This window comes from Arachis ipaensis, chromosome B07 (genome assembly GCF_000816755.2).
Source record: "Arachis ipaensis cultivar K30076 chromosome B07, Araip1.1, whole genome shotgun sequence".
Taxonomy (NCBI): Eukaryota; Viridiplantae; Streptophyta; class Magnoliopsida; order Fabales; family Fabaceae; genus Arachis; species Arachis ipaensis.
Window position 1 is genome coordinate 61,505,698 of NC_029791.2, and position 23,414 is coordinate 61,529,111.

The 23,414-nt window shown below is 38.5% G+C and overlaps 1 protein-coding gene across 1 annotated transcript; it reads left to right on the top strand.

Annotated features, from left to right (window-relative positions):
- On the top strand, window positions 16,956-17,510 carry LOC107607297 (involucrin-like). The gene has a single exon (XM_016309267.1). It carries the CDS (start codon window positions 16,956-16,958, stop codon window positions 17,508-17,510), a length of 555 nt encoding a protein of 184 aa, XP_016164753.1.

Sequence of the window (23,414 nt, forward strand, 5' to 3'; positions counted from 1 at the left end):
AAACCACAAGAGGTCAACCTCTCGTGGGTGGTAGAGTTCTACACTAACTACCATCTCCCCTCTCTTCAATCGGTACACGTGCACCAGAAGCAAGTCCCAATTTCAAAAGAGGCTATTCAGCTAGTGCTTAATGTCTTACCAGTACCAAGTGACATGGATGGCTACCAAGAGGTCTTATGTCAGCGAGAAGCATTTGGGTTTGATTGGGACTCGATCCTCCAAGTTATTGCTGAACCAGAGATATTTTGGACCCATGGTCGACTCCGGATGAGGCCCAAGTGCATTGACGCACATTTTGTCACTGTAGAAGCTAGAGCTTGGGCCCAGATCCTATCCCACTATGTGCTACCTAGAATTCATAAGTCGTCATTCACGGCGGATCTCGCCTTGCTTGTTTGGTGTGTTCTCACGGAGAGACCGGTGAACATTCCGCTTCTTATCAAGCAAGTGATGGGTCAAGTCCACGCCCGGGGTAATTTGCCATTTCTAGCATTGGTATCAGATTTAGTTGCTGCTGCGGGTGTTCCTTGGGAAGCCATGGACACGAAGGCTATAATTCCGGCTTAGGGCGATGTGGTCCCAAGCGGAAATACTTACAGCTTCCTATGAACAACCCTAGCCTTGACATAGCCCCTCCACCTACTATTCCTTCCACCTCATCGTCACCACCACAAAGATCCACCCATCAAAGGATAGAAGATCTACACCGAAAGATTGATAGATATGAGCGGCGCAACCAATGCCAATACACTTACATCAAGAAGCTTTTGCGTTGTGTTACCCCTAGCATGGAGGAACCCGAAATATTCACATCCACCTCAAACCCAAGTGATGGGAGCTCTGATGGAGGGGATAGTGAAAGTTTCGGTCCCGACCGCCCTTTGCGCATTGTTGGTAGCACGGAGGACCGTGCTAAATTCTACGTGTGGGGAGGTCATTCGACCGATCTCCATGGGTAACAATCTCTTCTTTTCAACACCCAGGGATTTATCTTTTGCTTAGTAGTTAGTACATTGCATTTGTAGTTAGTCTTTCTTGTAAATACCCTTTGCATGATAGTTAGTCTCTATAGAGTTACTTGGTCAAAATAATGACTTCTTCCCCAAGAAACTGTAATTTCGGGGTACCCTACCAATTTCAAAAAATTTTTTGCGGTAAACTTGCTTCAAGAATGTATTTTAGAACATAGTGATTGAGCTAAGAATACAAGCATGTGAGTTTTGAGCCTATTGTGTGGTTATATCTTCTAACCACTATTTTCCCATTCTTGTGTGCATTATTCTCTCTCTATGATTGTAATCCTTGCTTTGTCTGATTCTATATGTCCATTACTTTGTGTATGAATACATTTACATGATTGAGGCCATCATTTCAATAGTCACTTTTCCTAAACGGCCTTAACCCTTTTATCTACCCTTGCTATCCAATTTTGAGCCCATGATAAACCCTCTTTGTTCTTAAATAGAGCACATCAACAACCCTAAGTAAAAAATAATGAATGTCCCTAGATTTGGATCCTTGATTAGCTTAGGTAAGTGAAGGTGTGTATCATTCAAATGGGAGGGTGTACTTGGGAACTTGGGTAGACGTAAAGAGGTATATTTGTAGTTGTAATTGAAAATTCTGGGATTTGGGAACATATTCATATATTGAATGATTGAACCATATGCATTGAAACTTTTGTACATGAAACCCCAAGAAAAAGGGGACCAAAAAAAATAGAAGAAACAAAAATATGAAAAAAGAGAAAGCAATGAAAGGGGACAAAAATGCCCCAAGACAAAGTAACAATAAAATGCATATGGGATGTGAATTGAAAAGAATGCATGAGTATGCAAAAAGTGAAACCCATGGGTAGCTAGATATTGTATTATAGTTGTATAGGTTGTTCTATGTGTCTGGTGGGATCTTAGGTTAATCAAGGATTCAAATTTTAAGCTCACTTGACCATATACATCCTTACCTTAACCCTAGCCCCATTACAACCCATGAATAAGACCTCATGATACTTGTAAGCATACATTAAGTAATTGTTGATTGTTAGATGAAAGAAAAATCTTGGAAAGCATGATTAGGAGGGGATTGAGTGACGAACTCTATACACTCGAGCGAATAGAGCGGATACACTTCCGATGAGGGTTCGATGCTCAACTCCTTGTTCCCAGCTTTCACAAGCGTTCATCTAGCAAGTTATATGCACTTCATAGTAATGTTCAAATTGGTAGGATTTATGCACTACATGTTATTTTCGCCCCGTATGCTCAAATGTGTTCTTGGAAGATAGAATTACCCTTGACCAAGTAGATAGATGATTTTACATTAGTTGCATGCATTCACTTAGGAAATTTGCATTTCATAAACCCTTTTTTTACCATGATCCTTGGTCTTTTTATTTTTAAGCATGAGGACATGCTTGGTTTAAGTGTGGGGAGATTTGATAAACCCTAATTTGTGGTTTATATTGTGTAGAATTTGGGGGCTTTTGTCAATATTTTTCACACTTATTCACAAGAATTGCATGGTTTTATGTTCTCTTCCTAATACTGCTTCATGATGGAAAACATGCTTCCTGCCTTAGAATTGCTATATTTTGATCCTCTTTTATTACCATTCGATGCCATGACGTGTTTGTTGAGTGATTTCAGAATTTATAGGGCAAGAATGGCCTAGAAGAGAGAAAAAAAGCATGCACAAGAGGAAGGAACATGAAGATTTGGATTTTTGGGAACTTTGGCATGGGCGCACACGCGTACCTCGCGCGCACGCATGGATATGGACAGCTGGAAGTGGCGCGCAAAGATCGACACATCCGCGCAGATTAGGGAAATCCACACCGGCGCGCACACGTACATGGCGCGCAAGCGTGGATCACAAAATCAATCAGCGCGCACGCACGCATGGCGCATACGAGCGATAAACTGCACGTGACCTCATTAAAGGAAATTGTGCCTGGCAATTTCTGAGGCTCAAGAGGCCCAAATTTAAGCTGGTTCTGCATGGAAAAGACCCAACGATGCTAGGGGAAAATGGGGGATCATTCATTCACACTTAGACACAATTTTTAGCTAGTTTTTGGTTTTTGTTCTTCTAGAGAGAGAAACTCTTGTTCCTCTCTAGATCTAGTTTGATTTGATCTTCCCTTATTGAATTCTGAATTGGATCTTGTTAATTACTAGTTTTGATTGCTTAATTTGAATTTCTTAGCATAATTTTGTTTAGATCTTGTGTAGTTTTATGTCTTCTTGTCAATTGTCAATTTATACCCATTCCATGAATCTTGTGAATCTTGAATTGTTAATGTTACATTGATGATTTTCATGGTTAATTATGTTGTTTGAGTGATTGTATGTTGATAATTGTTAGTGGGTACTTGTTAATTTTAATTTAATTGCACTTTGAATATGTCTTTTAGTAATGCTTACCATGTGTTTGATTAAATGTTTCCCTTGATTATGGAGTAGTTTTCTTTACTCTTGGCCTAGGCTAACGGAATTGGATAAACTTGAGTCATTAGGTCTAATGGATTTGATGATTTGGGAACCCTTAGTGGTCAATTTGATAACCATTGACACTAGCCTACTACAAAACCAATTAGTAGCTAGGTTGGACTTTATGGGTTGATGTTGACTAAACCATTTAATATACTTCAAGTATAGAAGTAAACTTAATGAGTTTGGTTCCTCATAATTGTCAAGATATGGTTATTAGACAAGGATAGTGACCCCAATTCCCATGTCTAGCCAAGAGTTGCTTTATCATTCATATTTGAAAACCCAAAAATCCTAATTGCTTTGTCTTAGTCATAGTTATTTGTTTAGTTTTAGAGTAGACTTATATTGGATGTTATCTTATTAGTTTGGAATTGCTCACATCTTACTTTAGTTATTTGAATTAGTTTCTTGCACTTCAAGATTACTTGCTTGTTAGGATTCTTAGTTTAATTTCTTGCTCATGACTTGCAACCCCGAAATTCTAACCAATGTTGATGCATATGTTTGTCCATTCCTTGTGAGACGACCCGAGGTTTGAATACTTCGGTTACTTTTATTGGGGTTGAACTTGTGACAACCAATTCCTTCGAAATTTGATTCGCAAATTATTTGTCGGTTGAGGGCTATACTTGCAATGCGAAAATATTGTGAAATTCCTTACCGACGGTATTCCGTGACCATCAGAGCCCATGGAGAAAGAAATCTTTAAGCCATATATACCAAAGGAACCATTCCTTTAGAGACTCAGGGGTGGTGAAAAAGAGAGGACATATTCTAGATTCCTAGATACATTCAAGTCTCTTCATATCAATATCCCCTTCATTGAAGCCCTTCAACAGATGCCTGATGAAAGAAATTCTGTGTCGATCTAGATTTTCACAAAAATAGAATCTCTTCGTTGCAAGTATAGTCTAGATCAATAACTAATTCTCAATCAAATTTAGATCAAAAGATGAGACATATTACAAAACAAATATTATTTACAAGATATGCAAGAAATGTAAATAGCAAGAAATTAAATGAACATGCAAGAAGACTCTTGGTAAGAATTGGGGAATTAAGAATTCCTATCCTAGTTGTGGACCACAAACATGGTAATTGTGTGTGAATTAAACCCTATTAGTCTATCATAACATCGAGGATAAGTCAAAAGGGCATAATTGATTCCATTCCCTAAGTCCTAGTCAACACTAGTGGGTCACTTAGAGTCAAGGAAAACCAAACCAATTAACAATACTCACACAATACGGAATGGACATCCACAACTCAATTTCATCCAATCACCCAATTTCTCAACCAAGAGTGTGAAACTAAACATGCAAGAAATTAAACATCAAAGCAATTAAATAAACATGCAAGGAATTAAAAGTCAAAGCAATAAAATGCAAGGAAAGGAAACTGCAAATGCAAGAAAACCTCTTGGCATGGATTGAAAGCTAAGGTTACTAGTGCGGAATTTATAACCCACAAACTAATCGGCAAGTGCACCGGGTCGTACCAAGTAGTACCTCAAGTGAATGAGGGTCGATCCCATGAGGATTGATGGACTAAGCAACAATTGTTAAGTGATTTACTTAGTTAGAGAAATAGAAAATAGTGTTGAGAGTTCAAAGAGCATTAAACAGTAAACTCAGAATATCAGAAGACAGGCAATAAATAAGTTGGGAAATAATATATGGAGAAACAGTTAAGGTTTCAGAGTTATCTATTTTTCGGATTTTCTTTTCTTAATAACTATTTTAATCATGCAAGATTTAATTCATGGCTAACCATATGTGACTAAACCCTAATTCCTTAGACCTTTTTAGTCTCCTCTAACTCTCATCAACCGCCAATTCCTTGGTCAATTTATTCCAATTAGAGGGTGAAGTTTAATTCTGGTTATTATGCCACAAAAATCCTAATTATCCAAATATAAGAGGATTATATGTCACGTATCCCGTTAAATCCAGATAATTAGAAATTTAGGAGAATATGTTTTCAAGCTGTTGTTCAAGTAAAGAGCTTTTCCAAGTTATACAAGAACTCAACTAGAAAGAGGGTCATACTTCTGTTCCACCCAATTTCATAAAATAAAGAACGAAAATAGTTCTTGAATTAAATGAATCAAAATATGAGTGTTATTTGTGAAACTGGCACCTAACTTGCAAACTTGGGCGCCTAACTTGAGTTGCGGCCTTTGCTTTGTGCGTGCTTGTTAATGTCTTGCGCCTAACTTAAGAATTGGCAGAATTGATGGAGGATAAGTATGGACTATTATATATCGTTGGAAAGCTCTAGAAATTAGCTTTCCAACGCCACTAGAATCAGGTCAATTAGACCTCTGTAGCTCGAGTTATTTAGGTTTAAGTGCAGAGAGGTCAGGGTTGACAGCATCATTCGCCTTTTTCTTTTTTTTCTGTAGAAACTCTATCAAATCCATCCGAATGCTACCTAAAATAAATAGAATTGCACAAGACTCCAAGTAGCATCCATAGTGGCTAAAAGATAATTAATTCTTGATTAAACTCAACAAATTAAATAAAAATTCACTAAGAAAAGATAGGAAAGTTGCTCACGCATCACAACACCAAACTTGAATTGTTGCTTGTCCTCAAGCAACCAAAACTAACATAAACTTAGGATGTGAATTTGCATGAGAGTGAGAGTTCAATTAAGCTCAAGTCTCTTCTTGAAGTAAGGTTTACAACTGCAATCCTAAATAGTTTTGGCATCTCACTCTCTTTTGAATCAGAAGGATGTCATTGTCATTCAGAATTAGAATTCGGATAATATTATGAATTCTCTAATCTTTTTTACTTCAATTTAATCCTTGAACACAGCAAATTTCCTTTGATTCTCTTTCCTTTGGTGCTTTGCACCTTGAGCCTAGCCGTGACTTTAAATGTTTTGTCTCAAGCTTCACTTGACACAAAAACACCACAAGCACTTAACTGGGGAACTCTTTTAAAGTTCTGATTTTTCTTTCAGCTACTCCCAGACAGTGGTGCTCAAAGCCTTTGGCATACTCTGCTAATTGCAATTGATCTCGACTCTAAATGTTTTGTCTCAATGATTACTTGACACAAGAACAGCACAAGCATATGACTAGGGAAACAACTCTTTGAGCTTTTAATCATGTCTGACCTTCCTAGTCATTGATGCTCAGAGCCTTGGACCTTGCTTTTATATCTTTTTTTTCTTTTGCTGTTTCTTTTGCTTCAAGGATCAACTTTTACAAATTTTAGAAAATTCATAATAGTTTTCTAAATTCCTTTTCCTTATACATCAACATTCCTTGATTCAAATTCAACATGCACGATTTATGTCATGCATTCAGAATCACAAAGAATACCACCACATTTGATTAAATGAGACTACTCTTAAAAAATAAACTCAATTTCTTATGCATTACATCTTTTTCTTCTTTTTCTTTTGGATTCACGCTCAGTGAGCAATACATGAGACACTTTTCAGAATTAAAAACGAATAATATAATAAAAATAACTAATTTAACTAGAACCTAGGAATTGAAATAACAAAGGATCATGCAGAAACCAAGTAAAATAGCAGAAAACAGGAATATAACATAATAAGAACAGGAGAAAATATAGAATAAAAGGAACTCAACCACCTCAGTTATCCTAGTGGCCGTCCCATTCTTCAGGCTATGCTCCTCTGTGAAGATTATTCGCCTCCTTTTGGTGCCATTAAAATAAACAGAAAAGTCACAAGTGAAGCGACAACACCAAACTTAAATGTTTGCTTGTCCTCAAGCAAGAAAAAACTGAAAATAGGGAACTTTATTTTTTTATTTTTTTATTTTTTTATTTTTTTATATCAGAAAAAAACTAAAACAGAAAAAGAAAAGGGGGAAGAGGGGGCAGAGGGAAGTTTATATAGAAGTTTAAGAAGGGGGGTGGGGTCACGGTCAAGGGAGCAAGGAAAGCATAAAAAAGGAAAGGGAATCTTGGATTTGGTGGGGACCAAATTTGGCTCAGGTTTGGGTTGATTTGGGGTGAAGGGGAGCAGATTGAGTGTTGATTTGGTGGGAGGAGGACTTGGGACGTTGGGCTGCGCCTTGCATGAAGCATGGCGCGCCTTACTTGGACCACGTAGCAAGGCCTTGCGCCTTACTTGGTTTGTGATGCGTGAATCCTGCGCCAAACTTGGCTGCCCCGTGCGCCTTACTTTGTAGCAAGGGAGGGCCATGCGCCTTACTTAGACAAAGGCCTTCCTTGCTGTGCCTTACTTGTACCCTCCCGAGAGGAGAAGCTCTCATGGCGCCTAACTTGGTTTCCTGTGCGCCTAACTTGAAGTCACATTCCTTCCTTGTTGCACCGTATTTGGAGCCAAGGAACAAGGCCTTGCTCTTTACTTGGACCCACACGAGGCTCCAAGAATCATTGACCTTCAACCGTGCGCCTAACTTGAAAATTCTCAAGTTAGGCGTAGACCCTCCAGAGAAGATTGCATCTCTGCGCGTTCAGTAACTCTGTTTTAAAAAAACTATTTTGTTTCAAAAATTCTGCATGATCTAAACATACGTGAAACACAGGAAAATAGTAAAAATTCAATAAAGAGCAAACAAACAATATAATTAACTCAATGGAAAAATAACTAAGGATACGAAATCATCGGGTTGCCTCTCGACAAGTGCTTCTTTACCGTCACTAGCTTGACGGTCAGCTCCTCTAGGGAGGAGAATTATAGGAGCTCAGCTCTTCACCCCTCACTTTGAACTTCTTTTCTATGTCTTTATAAAGTAGCTCAATATGCTCTAGAGAGAGGATTCGGTTTATTGTATAAGTCCATACTGGATCCCTAGTCAACACCACCTTCATTCTTGGGGAGAAACCTTCAGTGGGGATCTTTTTGTTTCTCCATCCCCTGAGTATTTTCTTCTTTTTGGGAAACTCCTCCTCGGTGGATGATGCATTCTTGACACCAAACTTAGGTTTGATGTCAGGAGGAATTTTATTGATTGTCACCAAAGGAGGTTTGAGCTGCAGATTCTGTTGTCCGTCATCAGGGGATTCTTGAAGGTTTGGATTAATAAGCTCATTCTGCATGCACCTCTCTTCTTCACCTGTTGAATGTATATCTTTGAAGACATGAAAGACCAGTTGCTCATTATGCACTCTAAGCACTAATTCACCTTCTTCCACATCAATTAGAGCTCTTCCTATGGCTAGGAAAGGCTTTCCTAGAATTATAGAGGCATTCTCATCCTCCCCCATCTCAAGAATCACAAAATCTGCTGGGAGGAAGAACTTACCCACTTTGACCAAGATATTCTCCACTAATCCATATGCAGGCTTTAGAGATTTGTCTACCATTTGTAATGCTATCCTTGTGGGTTGTGCCTCTTGGATTTGCAGCTTCTTCGTCACAGATAAGGGCATTAGATTTATGCTTGCTCCCAGATCACATAACACTTTCTCAAAGGTTGTTCTCCCAATGGTGCATGGAATTTTAAAGCTCCCTGGATCTGACATCTTCCTTGGCAAGTTATTCTGAATGATGGCACTACATTCCTTAGTCAGGACCACTATCTCATCTCCCTTTAAAGGCTTCTTCTTTATAATAGCTCCTTCATGAACTTGACATAGAGAGGCATTTGCTCCAAAATCTCAGCAAAAGGAATATTGATTTGCAATTTTCTGAAGACTTCCAAGAACTTTGAAAACTGCTTGTCCTTGGTCTCCTTTTAAAGTCTCTGAGGATATGGCATTTTAGGCTTGTACTTAGGAGCCTTTGGCAATGTAGGATAAGTGTCAAGAGAGTCTGGGAATGGGTTATCCGCACGCTTTGGAGGGACGTGGTCTACTTCTTCCTTCTTCTCCTCTAGAGCTTCTTTTTCAACTGGCTCCTCATTAACTTGTGCTTTCGTACTTGCCACTTGTCCACTTATCAAGGTGATAGCCTTGCATTCCTCTCTTGGATTTGGAATTATGTTACCAGGAAGGCTATTAGTGGTCCTCTGATCAATTTCATTAACTTTTGTGGCTAATTGACCCACTTGATTCTCCAAGTTCTTGATTGATGCTATGGTTTCCTGTCTAAAACTTACCAATATTACTTCCAAATCATTGTTTTGCTGGGGCTGAGAAGTTGCTTGTTGATATGACTGAAACTGGTGGTTATTAAAATTATTCTATTGAAAACCACCCTGAGAATTATTATTAAAATTTTGTGGCCTTTGAGGTTGCTCTCTCCACCCAAAATTTGGGTGATTTCTCCACCCTTGATTGTAGGTCTTAGAGTATGGATCATTGTTGGGATTTCTAGGACCACTCCCCGTGTAATTGACCTGTTCAGAAGAGGATTGAGCATAATCATAATTATCATTTTGCACAAAATTACCTGTCATGTCATAAGAGACCTCTTGAGGTAGATTTTAGGTGTTGATAACTGAGACTTGCATGCCACCCATCTGCTGAGTAAGTAGATTTATTTGCTGAGACATAAGCTTGTTTTAAGTAAGAATAGCATTAAGAGCTTCTACTTCCATAACACCCTTCTTCTGAGGAGCCTCAGAGTTCACAGGATTCCTATTAGATGAGTATAAATATTGGTTGCTAGCAACCAATTCAATCAGCTTAATAGTCTCCTCCGGTGTCTTCTTCTTGTGCAATGAACCACTTGCAGAATTATCTAAGCACATCTTGGACATTTCACCCAAGCCTTCATAAAAGATATCTAGTTGGATCCATTTAGAGAACATGTCCGGAGGGCATTGCCTAGTCAGTAGCTTGTATCTCTCCCAAACTTCATAAAGAGTTTCACCATCCTTCTGCCTGAAGGTCTGAACCTCCACCCTAAGCTTAGTCAACTTCTTTGGTGGGAAACATTTAGTAAGAAACTCAGTAACAACCTTGTCCCAAGTATCCAAACTCTCCTTGGGTTAGAAATCTAGCCATAGCTTTGCTCTATCTCTTAGAGCAAACAGGAAGAGCATGAGTTTGTACACCTCAGGGTTCACTCCATTTGTCTTCACAGTATCACAAATCTGCAAAAAATTAGAAATAAATTGATTTGGGTCTTCTTGGGAAAGACCATGATACTGGCAGTTTTGTTGCACCAGGGTGACCAATTGTGGCTTCAACTCAAAGTTGTTCGCAGCTATAGGAGGCACCACAATGCTTTTTCCATAAAGATCTACAGTAGGAGCAAAGTAGGAGCCAAGCACTCTCCTAGGTTGTTCATTCTCATTCGGATTTGCCATGTTGGCATCAACAGCATTATTATGATCCATAGTGGATTCTGCAGCCTCGTAAAGTCTTACTTGTTGCAAACGCCGCCTGAAAGTCCTTTCAGGTTCAAGATCAAAGTCTAAGAGAGGTTCTTTGTCTCTGTTCCTACGCATAAACAGACAGAAGACAAGAAAGGATGGAACTCTCTACGTCAGAGTGTAGAGAATTCCCAGTGAGGTAACCTGTGTAAAGAGATAAAAATACTGAATAAAACAAACACTAAAATTCGAAAATTAATATTAAAATTAAGACTAAAAATTTCGAAATTATTAGGCAAATTTAATAAGAAAAATTAAAATAAGACTAACTAGGGAACACCAAAGTTAATTTCAGAAATTAAGAAAAATATTAGTGCTATTTATTTATTTTTTATTTTTTTCGAAAATACTAAAGCAAAATTTAAATAAAATTAAAACTAAAACGCCTAATCTAAGCAATCAAACAACTAATAGTTGTTAACTACTATCAATCCCTAGCAACGGCGCAAAAAACTTGGTGAAAAATTTATAACCCACAAACTAGTCGGCAAGTGCACCGGGTCGTACCAAGTAGTACCTCAAGTGAATGAGGGTCGATCCCACGAGGATTGATGGACTAAGCAACGATGGTTAGGTGATTTACTTAGTTAGACAAACAGAAAATAGTGTTAAGAGTTCAAAGAGCATTAAACAGTAAACTCAGAATATCATAAGACAGACAATAAATAAGTTGGGAATAATATATGGAGAAACAGTTAAGGTGTTAAAGTTATCTATTTTCCGGATTGACTTTTCTTAATAACTATTTTAATCATGCAAGATTTAATTCATGGTAAACCATATGTGACTAAACCCTAATTCCTTAGACCTTTTTAGTCTCTTCTAACTCTCATCAACCGCCAATTCCTTGGTCAATTTATTCAAATTGGAGGGTGAAGTTCAATTCTGGTTATTATGCCACAAAAATCCTAATTATCTAAATATAAGAGGATTATATGTCACGTATCCCGTTAAATCCAGATAATTAGAAATTTAGGAGAATATGTTTTCAAGCTGTTGTTCAAGTAAAGAGCTTTTCCAAGTTATACAAGAACTCAACTAGAAAGAGGATCATACTTTCGTTCCACCCAATTTCATAAAATAAAGAATGAAAACAGTTCTTGAATTAAATGAATCAAAACATGAATTAAAATACAAAAACAATATAATCAATCCATACAATAGACAGAGCTCCTAACCTTAACAGTGGAGGTTTAGTTGCTCATGGAAAAGAGTGAAAACTAGGATTCTGGTAAACTGTAAATTAGACTGAGGTGGAATAATCCCCAGAAGAGAAGTTTCTTTTCTCCTTTATATCTAATCCTAATTAATTTAAAATCTATTTTCTAAAATTAAAATAATATCTTTTCCTGTTTTAAAATAAAATAAAGTTTAAATCAGAATTAATTAAAATCTTCGAATAGCCTCAATTTGGACGCTGAGACCACTTGAATTGGAAGATCATGCGCCTAACTTGAGTTCCCATATGCCTTAGTTGGTCATGGCCGCATGGATTGGAGTTTGAGTGAGTGAGCTTGCGCCTAACTCAAGCTTTGGTGCGCCTTACTTGAGTTGTTGTTATGCATTGCACGTGCTTGTTAGTGTCTTGCGCCTAACTTGAGAAATCTCAAGTTAGGCACAGCCTAGCCAGTGCTCCAGGGAGTGTTATTTGTGAAACTGGCACCTAACTTGCAAACTTGGGCGCCTAACTTGAGTTGTAGCCTTTGCTTTGTGCGTGCTTGTTAATGTCTTGTGCCTAACTTGAGAAATCTCAAGTTAGGCGAAGCCTTGGCAGAGTTGATGGAGGAGAAGTATGTACTATTATATATTGTTGGAAAGCCCTGGAAGTTAGCTTTCCAACGCCACTAGAATCACGTCAATTGGACCTCTGTAGCTCGAGTTATTTAGGTTTAAGTGCAGAGAGGTCAGGGTTGACAGCATCATTCGCTTTCTTCTCTTTTTCTGCAGAAACTCCGTCAAATCCATCCGAATGCTACCTAAAATAAATTGAATTTCACACGACTCAAAGTAGCATTCATAGTGGCTAAAAGATAATTAATTCTTGATTAAAATCAACAAATTAAATGAAAATTCACTAAGAAATGATAGGAAAGATGCTCACGCATCAGTTACCTATCCTAGTCATTGACCATAAACATATGATGATTATGAAGAGTTAATCCTACTTAGTCAACCCTACATCGAGGATAAGTCAAATAGGCATAGTTGATTCCAATCCATAAGTCCTAAGTCAACATTATTGGGAAACTTAGAGTGAAGGGAGACCAAATCAACTAACTACTCTAAAATATCAAACAAGAATGGACATCAATGACTTAAGGGTCACCAAAGTCACCAATTCCAAACAAAGAGTGAAAGAAAACTAAGTAGAAACTAAGTCAAGTATTTTATCAAACACTTGGTGTGCATGAAAATAAAATAATATTAAATTGTATTAAATATAAATTCTAACTACCAAATGCAAGAAAATCATAACAACCACTAAAGAAAGCAATAAATGAACATAAAACATAAATTGCATTAATTGAAATTAAAATTAACAAAGAATGTTAATAACATAAAAATGACAAGATAAAGGAAAGAACAAAGGAAATGAAGAAGAATATAGATGCAATAACAGTAATGACAAGAAAAAGTAAATAAAAACAAGAATTAAAAGTAGAAATGACAAGAAATTAAACTAACAAACCCTAATTCTAGACAGAAGGGGGAGCTTCTCTCTCTAGAATACAACCTACATAATGCTAAACTAACCCTAATTTTTCCCCCCTTTCACATGGAGTGAGGCCTTCTTTGATATAGTTAGAATCAGCTTCAGAAAGTCCAAAAACTAGGCTCTGGAGTCCCAGAAATTGCCCCCAGCGATTTCCATTAAGTGAGTGATGTGATGGGACGTGTGCGTATGCACACATGCTAATTTTCTTCTTGTGCGCACGCACAGGATGTTGTGCGCACGCACACATGGCCGTGTGGTTCTTGTGCATACGCACAGGGGGTTGTGCGCATGCACACTCCAATGTGTGCGTCTCCTTTGTTTTCTTCATGCTTTCTCCCAATTCCATCCTTTTCTTCCACTCTTATCAAGCCATTCCAGCTTGTTACACCTGAAATCACTCATCAAAACTATCAAGACATTGAATGGGATAAAAGTAGGATAAAAGTTATTAAATTAAGCATAAAATAGCTTGTTTTCACAATTAGTCTCAATTAAGGGAGAGAACACAAAAGCATGCTATTTGGATGAATAAATGTGGGTTTAAGTGATAAAATCCACTCAAATCAAACCAAAATATATCGTCAAATATGGATTCATCAATGCCATCATATATCAGATGCATGAAGGAGTTGCTGACTAAGAAAAGCCCATTGAAGGGTGGGCAAACAGTGGTAATGAGTAAAGAGTGTAGTGCACTTATCCAAAAGGAGCTGCCCACAAAGAAGAAGGATCTACGGAGTTTTCACATCCCTTGTGCTATAGGGGACACAATGGTTAACAGAGGATTGTGTGATCTTGGAGCAAGCATAAATCTAATGCCCTTATCTCTCATGAGGAATCTGCAAATCAATGAGTTGAAATCCACAGATGTGATCCTTCAACTGGCTGACAAAACCCAGAAACAAGCACTAGGAGTGGTTGAAAATGTGCTAGTGAAGGTAGAAATACTTCCTCTCTACAGATTTTGTTGTTCTTGAGATGGAGGAAAGCTATCTTCACCCAATCATTCTAGGGAGACCATTCTTGGCCACAGCCAGAGCACTCATAGATGTTGAACAAGGAGAGTTGATATTGAGAATACATGATGAACAACTCACCTTCCATGTCTTCAAGCCCTCACATGAAGCTGAACAAGAGAACAAAGAGTTGAAGGACGAGTACAAAGAAGTGTTCTTAGAGGAAAAAAGCAATGAATCACAAGCAGAGCCTCTGGAGACATCCTTGGAAGAAGAGCAAGAAGTTCAAGTGATACAACAACCAAAGGAGTCCAAGGAGGATCAGAAACCACAAGATTTAAAGGGGACAATCAACTAGAACCCTCCTGACACAAGAGTCACTGAAGAACCACTTGAAGGAGAGAAGAGAATTGGGAAAAAGACACCAAAGAGATGGAGAAACAAGAAGATCCCTACAGAGGACTTTTCTCCAGAGGAAAAAGTGATATCTATCCATTACCCACTAATCCCACCTCATCTTCCTATGATTCCATCTCATATGTCCCAAGTGTACACAATCAACAGAATCCTTTCCTTGGAGCATATAGAGATTCTCAAAGAAGCAAGCGGAGATAGATTCACTGTGAGAGGAGAAGACCTGAGAAATTACCAACCACCCTGACAAAGGCCAACCGTCAAGCTAATGACGTTAAAGAAGTGCTTCATGGGAGGCAACCCTTGCTTTATATCCTTTTAGTTTGAGTTTTGATTATAGTTAGTAGAGTAGTACTCATGATGATTGATTCTAGTTTGACAAGCACTCAATTGAATTTTTACGTGTAGCACATAGTAGACAGCAAGTTTGGTGTTATGACACACCTAGAATGATGCATAAGATTCATACTATGTACATCCTAGGAGCATTGATCAAAATTTTCCTTGCACCACATGATCACAAACTATGTTTGGTGTTCATTAAGGCTAAACGCATAACTCATAGGAAGTCAAAGTGATTCAATTTCATGAGTAACATTTAGATTGTTTAGTGGTTATTGAAAATTCAAAAAGTAGTTAAGTATATTTAATTTTTCCTGCCACCACACAAGCTTTAACTTTGGTTTTTTCTTTTATTGTTTTGCATAGGAAATGAAGGAAAGGATTGGATGGAAATGATAAGACAAGCCAAGGAGGGAGGTTCAGCCACTTTATGAAGGACTAGGCATATGTCTTCAAATAGAGCTCCTTGGGAAGTGCTACCATGCGACCCTCAGAGAAATCAATGTGTCATAACACTCACCCTTGGAGACCGAACCTAACCACCTCATAAAGTGGTGATCCTTGTGCTCATAACCACTTCACTTATACACCATCCATCCTTGGCCTACAATAATAATCTCCACCATTCAATTACCCACCACCTCCTAATATAAATTACCTCCACTTCATATAACCGAAAACACCTCTTATTCTCGCACTCCACTTCTTATTGCATTACAAGCCATCTGCATACTCTTTCCACTTTAGCTACCTCTTACCATCAAACCTTCACTTCCTTCTTTCCTAGTTAGCATATTGATCACTAATTGACTCTTTACCTCAACCCACACCCTCAACCCACATCACTCACTAGACTCACCATACTCCTTTATACTTGTGTATTCGGTTCTTCACCCATGGCACCATCAAGTTCCAAGAGAAGAAAATGGAAGGAACCTATGGAGCAGCATCCCTTTGATGAAAGAAAATTTAGAATCTTGCATCATGCACTACAATTCGGATGGATGGAAAACAAGGAGATAGTACATGAGCTAGCCTTTCAATTCAGAGAGAATGAATGCCCAGAAATCAGGGACAAAATTGAAAGGAGAAGGTGGGAACTCCTCTGTGATCCAGTCACGAGAGTGAGTGCAACCCTTGTCAGGGAATTCTACAGAAATGCAGTCAGAGAAGACAAGAATGATGACTCCTACAAGAGTTATGTGAGGGGGTTGGTGGTGGATTTTAGTCCAATGTCCATCATGAGAGTACTTAAGCTACGGGATATGCCATTTAAAGAAGCTAGCTACCAATCAAGGATAAGTAGTGATCCTAACCATGAGGAAATTATAGGTGACATATGTGTTGTAGGGGCCAATTGGGTGAGGAACTCCAAGGGAGCACCTAAGTTTATTAAAAGAGGAGACCTCATCCCGGAGGCCAAAGGTTGGTTCGAGATAGTGAGGAGGTCTATTCTTGCTAGCTCGAACAATTTAGAGGTTAATGTCAGGAGAGCAACAATGGTGCAATGCATAATGAAAGGAGCGGAAATCAAGGTTCACGAGCTTATAGCCTAAGGCATTCAAAAAACGGCCGAGAAAAATGATTCTGAAGCTTGACTTGGCTATCCTAGCACTATCTTCCGCCTGTGTAAGAGGGCTAGGGTGGTGTTTGAGGATAACAACACTAAGTAGGTAACAGTTAGTAAACCAATCACTCCTCGATGAATGAACTATGTTGTGCCCGCTCAAACTCAATGAAGACTCTAGAGAAAGAAAAGACCAATGCCACAATCCTCTGAAAGACAAGCCTCAGGAGAACAAGCCCCATTCACCTTGGACATGAGCCAAGTCCAAGAGGCCATTGCTAGCCTATCAAAGCAATACCTAGAAAGCCAAGAGCAACAGAGAAACCTCCAAGTACAAATGATGAACCAACAAGAAGAATTACACTCCCAATTGATGGATCATCAAAGAGAATGGCAAAAGCAATTGATGGAGCAGCAGCTTGAACAAGGCAGCCAATTTGGTAAATCCATCAACATGATAAATCAAAGGCAAGCCCAACAACAAGAAGCCATCCAAAAATTGATCCACATGCAAGCTCACCAAGCTACACATATCCATGAAATGCACCGAAAGCAACGTGAGCATATGGATGCATTTGATGAGTATAGGGCATTTCAAGAAGGGGTTTATCTGAGAAGAGCTGGGTATGACATAAATACTCAAGCTAGGCTTGGTTACTTAGTGGGGCAACTACCCGTGCTAAATCCAGGAATCAGAAGGTATGAAGAAGTCCATGAAGAGTTAGCATGGGTGGAGAAAGAAAGAGCATAACAGAACCATGAATCAGTGAAAAAGGCACTAGAAGATTGGAAGAAAGCTAGAATGGCACAAATGCAAGGTGGAACAAGCAAACAAAAGAAAGGAGGCCAAGAGAAGGAGAGAAACATGAAGGGAAAGGATGCCCAAGAGTGAAAGGTAGTGGAGTTTCTTTCTTTATTTTGAATAAGGAAAATCATGTATGAAATAGAACATGCTTCTATTGTAGTTTAGGAATTTCAATTCAGTCTCTACATTTAGTTCCTTGAGTATCTTAAAGTTTGCTAGTTTAGTGGATAAGCCATTTGCATTTGCATTTAGCTTATTTAGTTCTTTAGTTCATCTTTATGCTTGCTAGCCTTGTTGCCTAGGCCACTACATCCTTGCTTGAATTGTATGCTCTGTTCTTAAGTTCAATAAAAAAAATTATAAGAAAATGTTGTGAAAAACAAGAGTGAAATCCAATGTTGAAGAATGAAATTATAGTGTTTGTGGTGGTGTTTGTTAGCTAAGTTGGTTCATCAATAAGGTTTAAGGCTAGAATATCTCTTGAATTACAAGCTTGAAGAGAATTCTATGAGACTTAGATGATCAATAAGATCCTGGAAAGGAATGAAAAAGAAAAGAAAAGAGCAAGAAATAAGGCTAGGCACCAATAGTTTGAACCTTGAGGCATGTGTTTGTGGTGTTTTTGTAAAAGGATATGCTTGGATAAGTAAGTTCTTAGGAGTGCTTTGTCACTTGACAACTTGGGTTAACTAACCCAGGATTGTCAACTGAAAGTCGACTATCAAGAGCAACCTTGTTACAAAATATTTATCAACCCAAAGAGGTGCTGGATACCAAGGTCTCAAGAATGAATAACAAACCATGTGTCTGTGGTGTGTATGTGCTGAGAAGAGACTTAGGTGATTAAGTCCTTAGGGGTGTTTCAACACCTAGCACCTTGAACCAACTGGTTCGGGAGTGTTGACTGAAAGCCTATCCTAAAGAGTTGTCTCAACACAGAGCACTTAATTGGCTAGTTTTACTAGCCATTTTTTGTATGTTTTAGGTTAGTTTCATGCATTTTCTTAGGAAATAAGCAAGTAATTGGTTGAATATTCATCCATACCTTGATTCAAACAAACATTGTGAATTCTAAACAAATTCATGAGAATAATGCAAGAGTTAAATGATATAATGCATGATGCATCATCTCATGATCAAGAGCAAGACTTTGATGCACTATGTTTGATTAATTTCAGGTCACAAGAAGCAGAGAAGAGCTACGTTAGTGCCACTAACGTGACTATTAACGTGGAGGAAGAGATGAATTTGACGTTAATGGTGTACTTAACACCATTAACGTGATCAAAGTTAGGAAAGGCTACGTTAGTGGCCACGTTAGTACCACTAACAGTGGGGTTAACGTGACTTCAAAAGGGTTTGGAAACGTTAGTGACCAAGTTAGTGTCACTAACGTCTTCGAACCAAGATTTACACTTTACGTTAACCACAGTTAATCAATAAGTCCTAACCAACTTACCAAACTAGTTGATAAAAGGCTAGCGTCAATGGAAACAAGAGCCAATTAACTACCCAAGAATTACCATTAAATGTCGGACATTATGACTCTACTATCCTAGAAACTCAAGCCACAAGCCAAGGTGGGAAAATCTACTCAAAATCTAGAGTTGGCATTTTCACAAACACCTTGTGTGCATAAAAGTAAAACATGGAGAATTGCAAAGTAAAATGTAAAACTATGAAACAACTACCAACAAAACCAAACATAAACAAGCAATCAAACATAAGGGAAGCATGAAATGCAAAATTCATTACTCAAAACTTCAAGAAACACAAAATTGCAATATGAACAAAGTAACTTGAACCAATAGAACTAGAAAGTAAAAGTGCTTGAATTAAAGAGGAAATTGAGAGTACTTACAATTGAAGAAGTAAAATCCAAATCAAAGCTTGCTATAAAATGCTACAATGGAAATTGATAAACCCTAGGAGAGCTATCTGCTCTACACTACTCCTACTCCTAATTACTATGAAAACTATGTAAAAATTGCTCTCATGCTTTCTCCCTTTTGATAAGTGTTGAAGCCTCCTTTATATAGCACTCTAAAATAGCATTACAGCCTCCCAAAAATGAGCCAAGGACCTCAGAAATCGTGAAGCACGTGCATCATTAATGAAATCACGTGTTGGGACCTGTGCGGACGCACAGACGTGTGCGTCCACAGACGCGGCTGAAAATGGACCTGTGCGTACGCACAGGTGCGTGCGTATGCACACATGGAAATTCTCACTTGTGGGCGCGCACGCAGGGCTGTGCGCACGCACACTTCACTGTGTGTGCTTTTCCTTATTTTCTTCATGTTTTCTCCCTTGTACATGCTTTTTGCCATTGTTGGCTATCCATTCTTGCCTTTAAGGCCTGAAATCACTTACAAACCATATCACGGTATCGAATGGCACAAAGGTGGGATTAAATTGCTCTATTAAAGCACAAAATTGCATGTTTCCACATTTAAGATCACACTAGGGGTCAAACACAAAAGTATGCTATTTTGGTGCTTAAGTGTGAGTTCATGTGCTAGAATCCATCCAAATTGAGTCAAAATATACCATCAAATATAGACTCATCAACTCCCCCACACTTAAACAATAGCATGCCCTCATGCTAAACTAGTAAGGAGGATGATCAAGGGGGTAATCAACTTATTAAATGCAACTACTTATATGCATGCAAGTATGCAAACACCATATATACCTATATATCTATCTATATTATCTATACGAAATTGGTGAAAATAAACAATCAAATTCCCAAGCAAGTATAGACAATTAGGGCAAAGCAAGGAATTAATCCAATGCATCCAAAATCTAAAGAATTGATTTAACTCATCAAAGTAAAGCAACTTGCAAGAATACACGATATGAAGTATGGAAACATAGAATTGAGTAATTGAACCCTCACTAAGTGTGTATACACTCTAATCACTCGGTGTCTAAGGGTCAATTCACTCAAGTCTCTTCTAATCATGCTTTCAAGGAGTTAATTTTCATCTAACAATCAACACAAGTGATGCATGAATGCAATTATCATGAGGACTTCGTATAGTTGTAATGGGATTAGGGTAAAAGTGGGATAGATACGGCTAAGTGGACTAAAATGGTTGAATCCTTGATTAGTTTAAGTATCCACATCAACCTATACCAATCAAATCAAAACCAAATGCAATTCTAACCTCCCATCAATTCTTTCTTACAAACACTCATGTATGGTTTATCATTCATATCACATATGCATTTCTTATTGATTTTCTTTCACTTAGGGTAACTTTCATCCCCTTTTTATGATTTCTTTTCTTTTTTTTCTTTTTTTTTTAAGTGAAATGTATACGGTTCTAGTAGCTCATACATGAGTGTACCCATTTTCGAAAATTTTCAATGAGATACCCAAATTAAACATTTTTCATTTACTACCAAAGTTTCCCAAAAGATTCCCCCACACTTACATGAAACACACTTCTTTAACCTAAACCAATCAAGGATACAATCCAAGGTAAATCATAGTTTTTTAGCTTAAGGTTGTGATGTGCTAATATCAAGAACAATGGGGTAAATAAGGCTCAAAAGGGGTTAACAATGATAGATGCAAGGGTAAGGTTATATGGGTAAAGTACGCTTTTATCAAAGATGGCCTCAATCATGCTCAATGCAATTCAAAACATCAATCAATGGAAATAAAGAATCAAGAAAGACGAAGATTACAATCAAAGAAGAGATATATCACACAATGAATAAAGTTAGTGGTTAAAATGTGTAACCACTCAATGTAGCTCAAAAACTCACAAGATATTTGTTCTTTACTCTTCTATGTTCCATGAAGAAATAACTCAAGCAAGTTGAAAATAGTTTTCTCAATCAATTTAATAGCATGCCCTTAACAAAAATTCTTAGAAATCCTTGTTGTTTTTTACCAAAGTTATTTTCTATATGTATGTATGATGTGATGGATGCAAAATTTTTCCAAAATTTCCTAGTTCTTTTCCTAATTTTCAACAACCAAAAAGTAACATGAACAATTAGGATCAAGAGAAAATAGGCATAAGCTATTCACATCATCCAATCACAATCCATATCTATAATATATACCAAGCAATATAAAAGGTGCAACATATATACCAAGACTAGAGATGCAATACTAATGATGACTAAAAGCAACTAATATATATACCGAAAAATAGTAAGCAATATGAAAAAGTAAAGTACTGTCAATATCCACAAAAGCATAATAAAACTAAAAGTAAACTAAATGAGAGTGTTCAGGAGAGAATATTTACACCCAAAAATAGAAGATCCTCCTGCACACTTAAGTTATGCATTGTTCTCAATGCCAAAGGAATCAATCGGGAGAGGTCAATCATGTGAGGCTCCACCGCCTGGCGGTGGTGGGTGGTGATGGCGCTGGTAGACAATAAGGGCGCTGGATGGCTGTGTGGTGGTCTGTGCTGCTGGCGGGTCAACTGCCTGGTCAGCTGCCTCAGCTCTCGGCTCGGCTACAGTTGCTGGCTCCTCAGCTCTATCAAATACTACCTCCTCAACTGTGGTCTCCTCAGGTACAGGCTCAGGTGGCTGGACTACCTGGCCAGCTTTAGTTGCTGGCTCTTCAGATACATATTCCTCGGCCTCTAGCTCTGGTGTATTTGGAGGAGGTGGCCCAGGGTTTCTACCCTCAAACTTTGCCACTATCCACTGAAAGTGGTGAGTGTTGCGGCGCTCGGATCGGTGGAGGGCCTGAAGGATGTCCCGGCATAACTCATATGGTGTCTGAGGTCAGGGTATTGGTGCAGGTGCTGAAGGAGGTGCTGAAGGCTCTGCTGCTGCTGATGGAGGCTCAATAGTCTTCCTCTTCTTCTGAGGCGGCCCGTCATAATCTCCGTATCACAGATACAGCTGCTTACTGATGTAGATAGACATCCGGTCAGTTGGACGTCTCTCTACACCAGATAAGGCTGCTAATCTGGTGATGAGGGATGAGAAAGGAATGTTGAATTTCTGCTGCAGGTTCACCTTCATCATCGACTCTCTGATAAGAGGAAGAATAGAGATCCTCTTCCCCTTCAGAATAGACCATAGTAATACTGCCACATGGATCTTGATATGAGTGGCATGTGTGCTCGGAAGGATGTAATCGGCAATGATCTGCTGCCAGATCCTTGCCTCTGGGTTCAGGTCTGTGCACGTAATGCTCGCGGGGACAGGCTGCTCGCCCTTGCTGTATTCCCATGTAGCCTCAGGTTGGCCAATCTTTTTCAGGACCGCATCCAAAGAGATTTTACCCATGGTGACATTCGTCATTATTTGAGTATAAGCGTCCCTACCCGGAGGAATATGCGGAATGTCCAAGAGGGCCTCTAAAGCAATATTAGAGGTGTCCAAGGTGACACCTCTTAAGAAAACGGTTTGGGCATCCCTCTTGAGAAGATTGGCGTAAAATTCCTTAACCTAGTGTTCATTCACTTCCACCGGGTTGGATTTTACGAATCCCCAATGATAAAAATTAATTTTGTCAAGGATTGTATCCGCATATTTCTCGGGTAGGTTTAGCTTCCTCTCGTAATGAAAGGCACGCTTTTCTAGCTTCTTATATTGTTCTTGGGCCTCGAAATTGATGAAAATGCCCGGTTGGTCACTGGGAGGCATGGGTGGAGGGCGAACCAAGGGGTTGTCTTTCTCCTTTCCCTTGCGACCCATCCTGAAAAAGACAAAAACAGAATACAACTCAGGGAACAGATAAAATCACAAAAATAGAAGGATATAATCAAACAATTCAATTAAGAGCCAATTAGGTAAACAAATATCAGGGAAAACATGTACAAAGCAGTTAGAGTTTCAAATGAGATGTGTTTTCCCAAGATA

Bases quoted from the DNA above. Each gene is read 5' to 3' on its own strand.
- LOC107607297 (XM_016309267.1), top strand. From the start codon at position 16,956: ATGCCACAATCCTCTGAAAGACAAGCCTCAGGAGAACAAGCCCCATTC.